The 3,174-nt window shown below is 36.6% G+C and overlaps 1 protein-coding gene across 1 annotated transcript; it reads left to right on the top strand.

The window, feature by feature from the left end:
- The first annotated feature begins 177 nt into the window (after nucleotides 1-177).
- On the top strand, nucleotides 178-2,398 carry LOC131957431 (uncharacterized). The gene is made up of 2 exons (XM_059322230.1): nucleotides 178-327; nucleotides 2,063-2,398. Exons 1-2 carry the CDS (start codon nucleotides 289-291, stop codon nucleotides 2,342-2,344), a joined length of 321 nt encoding a protein of 106 aa, XP_059178213.1. The 5' UTR covers nucleotides 178-288; the 3' UTR covers nucleotides 2,345-2,398.
- The last annotated feature ends 776 nt before the right edge of the window (nucleotides 2,399-3,174 follow it).

Raw genomic sequence — 3,174 nt, 5'->3', positions numbered from 1 at the left:
GATCACAGTATCAACATTAAAATGCATTGGGCTTCATGGTAATACAGCTAACAAAGAGCAAGAAACACAACATTTTCTAACAAAGAGATGTTGTAGGCCCTGTTAAGCAATGCACTTTTGCAACTCTTATCATACAAATTGTTTCTTATCTCTAAAAATGTTAACTACCGCAGTAATAATTGCAAGTTTTGAAATCTAGCACCTGTATACACGAACGTGTAGTCAGGAAGTGTGTTCTGTGTCACTAGGCTACACACAGACTGAGTGAGGCTACAGACATTGAACACAATGGCAGCAAACATACTCACATGTGTCTTCTTCGGCTTGGTATGTTTGTAACAGTAACATATTTATGTAAGCTAGAGGCTTTAAATCAGGACATATAATTACTACAGTCATCGCGTGCGTGTGTGTACAAATTACACAAAGTGTATGTTGCAGCGTGTGTTATGTAGGCGATACTTTCAAATAGAAAAAAAAAGATCTTGTCGAGTCCGCTAGGGAAGAATTTTTCAATTTTCAATTCTGTTTTTAGAATTATTTTTTTCAACTCTAGTTCTATGCAGCCTATACCAGTAGAAGGGGGGGGGGGGGGGGGGTAAGAGGTCAGGACATTATCCCATTGCAATTACTCCCCCCCCCCCCTCTCAAAGTCGATTATTGAACGCTTTACCTAAACGTAAAGAGATAAGGATAGTGATTTGGAATGAGATAGGGATAACTAGGGATATGCAGATGTATATGTATAAATACATTTCAATGAGAGGGTGGCGGTAATTACATGGGGAAATTTGATGTTGCGGAAGGGGGAGTGGTTAACCGCGGAAGGAAGGTAATGTCTAAGACACAAAAGAGGGGGTGGGGGGTTTGAAGATTTACCTGTTTTGACCACTGGTGATAGCTCCTACTAATTAACTGAATCGTAACTCCAAATTGGTTATTGTTTTCTTTCTTTCAATGTTTATTTTCTCGAACTTCGTCATATTACTAATTGCATTTTTACGCGTTGTTAACTATTGAACTTAGTTCAACATTGTGTAAATTATATATTTCAACGTTGTGTACATTTTAAATTCCATCATTGTGTACATTATATATTTCAACACTGTGTAAATTATATATTTCATTATTGTGTACATTATATATTTTAACTTTTTATACATTATATATTTCATCATTGTGTAGATTATATATTTCATCATTGTGTACATTATATATTTCAACATTGTGTACATTATATATTTCAACATTGTGTACATTATATATTTCAACATTGTGTACATTATATATTTCATCATTGTGTATATATATTTCAACATTGTGTACATTATATATTTCAACATTGTGTACATTATATATTTCAGTATTGTGTACATTATATATTTCAACATTGTGTACATTATATATTTCAACATTGTGTACATTATATATTTCAACATTGTGTACATTATATATTTCAACATTGTGTACATTATATATTTCATCATTGTGTATATATATTTCAACATTGTGTACATTATATATTTCAACATTGTGTACATTATATATTTCAACATTGTGTACATTATATATTTCAACATTGTGTGCATTATATATTTCAACATTGTGTACATTATATATTTCAACATTGTGTACATTATATATTTCATCATTGTGTATATATATTTCAACATTGTGTACATTATATATTTCAACATTGTGTACATTATATATTTCAACATTGTGTACATTATATATTTCAACATTGTGTACATTATATAGTTCATCATTGTGTATATATATTTCAACATTGTGTACATTATATATTTTAACATTGTGTACATTATATATTTCAACATTGTGTACATTATATATTTCAACATTGTGTACATTATATATTTCAACATTGTGTACATTATATATTTCAACATTGTGTACATTATATAGTTCATCATTGTGTATATATATTTCAACATTGTGTACATTATATATTTCAACATTGTGTACATTATATATTTCATCATTGTGTACATTATATATTTCAACATTGTGTACATTATAAAACAAACCTATCTTCCCCTAGTGCCTGGTGGGTGTGGCGCTGTGTGCAACCTGTAAGGTGGGATCTGACTGTGGCAGTATGGAGTGCTGTGTCCTGGACAAGACCTCTACCCTGGGGGTCTGCCAGCCCATGGGTGACCTCACGGCCTACTGTTACGTCAGACAACCGTATGCCTGGTCCAGACCGGAGCAGATGGTCACAGACTTCGACCGATGTCCGTGTCGGACTGGCTACATCTGTGGCTCGATAAACCAGTTCAGTGCGGAGTACGGGCAAAAGGGTATTTGCTCTTTTGGAAAGTAATGCAGTTGAGCAATTCAGACCATGACAATAATTTAGAAATACAAATTTTTTGTCAGCGTGTATTTGTTATTCTTTTAAAATTGTACTATTTGATCAATGCGTGTGCGAATATACATTTCAGTACTAGGTAAATATTTAAAATAAAATTAAGTTCACGTGGAAATGTTGTCAGTAGCCTCAGAAGGCGGGTGCAGGCAGAGGCGTAGCGACCCTTCCCGGCGCCCGGGGACAAACTTTTCGATTTGCACCCTCCCCTCAAACTTTTTGCTTTGCACCCCCCCCCCCCTCGAGATTTCCATTTGCACCCCCCACTCAAACTTTCGATTTGCACCCCCCCCCCCTCGATATTTCGATTTGCACCCCAACCCCCTCAAACTTTTGATTTGCACCCCCCTCAACCATTCAATTTATTTTTCCAACCCATTTTGTCGCCGACCCCCCCCCCCCGACACCCCTCGCTACGCTACTGGCTGCAGGGGTGCGGGTGACTCCATCCCCGAGGAGAGAGGTGGGAGGGGGTTACACCAAAACGAAAAGTAGTAAATTTTAATTTGAAAGTATATTTTTCCCCCATTACGTTGGATATTTTATTTAAGCTATATTCACCACTCGACTCTGGGTAACACCATTCGGGGGTGAGGTGACACCAAATTTCCTGTAATTTTAGTAGATCGATAGCGGAGGGTAGTGACTCTCCGGGGTGTCACCCAATCTAGTGACGCCACTGTGAGCGGTTGAGTTATCTGTTTTTGTGGGAGTGACCTCATCACCCCACGCCCTGTCATGTTGCTTTTAACACGACAGTCACTAAACAGGATGCTCCGTACATT

This window comes from Physella acuta, unplaced genomic scaffold, assembly GCF_028476545.2.
Source record: "Physella acuta isolate Inbredline_101_S28 unplaced genomic scaffold, ASM2847654v3 ptg001241l, whole genome shotgun sequence".
NCBI lineage: Eukaryota > Metazoa > Mollusca > Gastropoda > Physidae > Physella > Physella acuta.
The sequence above is the reverse complement of the archived record's forward strand: the minus strand, read 5'-3'. Positions and strand labels throughout refer to the sequence as shown.

Bases quoted from the DNA above. Each gene is read 5' to 3' on its own strand.
- LOC131957431 (XM_059322230.1), top strand. From the start codon at position 289: ATGGCAGCAAACATACTCACATGTGTCTTCTTCGGCTTG. The intron at 328-2,062 runs GTATGTTTGTAA...ATCTTCCCCTAG, and splicing joins CATGTGTCTTCTTCGGCTTG to TGCCTGGTGGGTGTGGCGCT.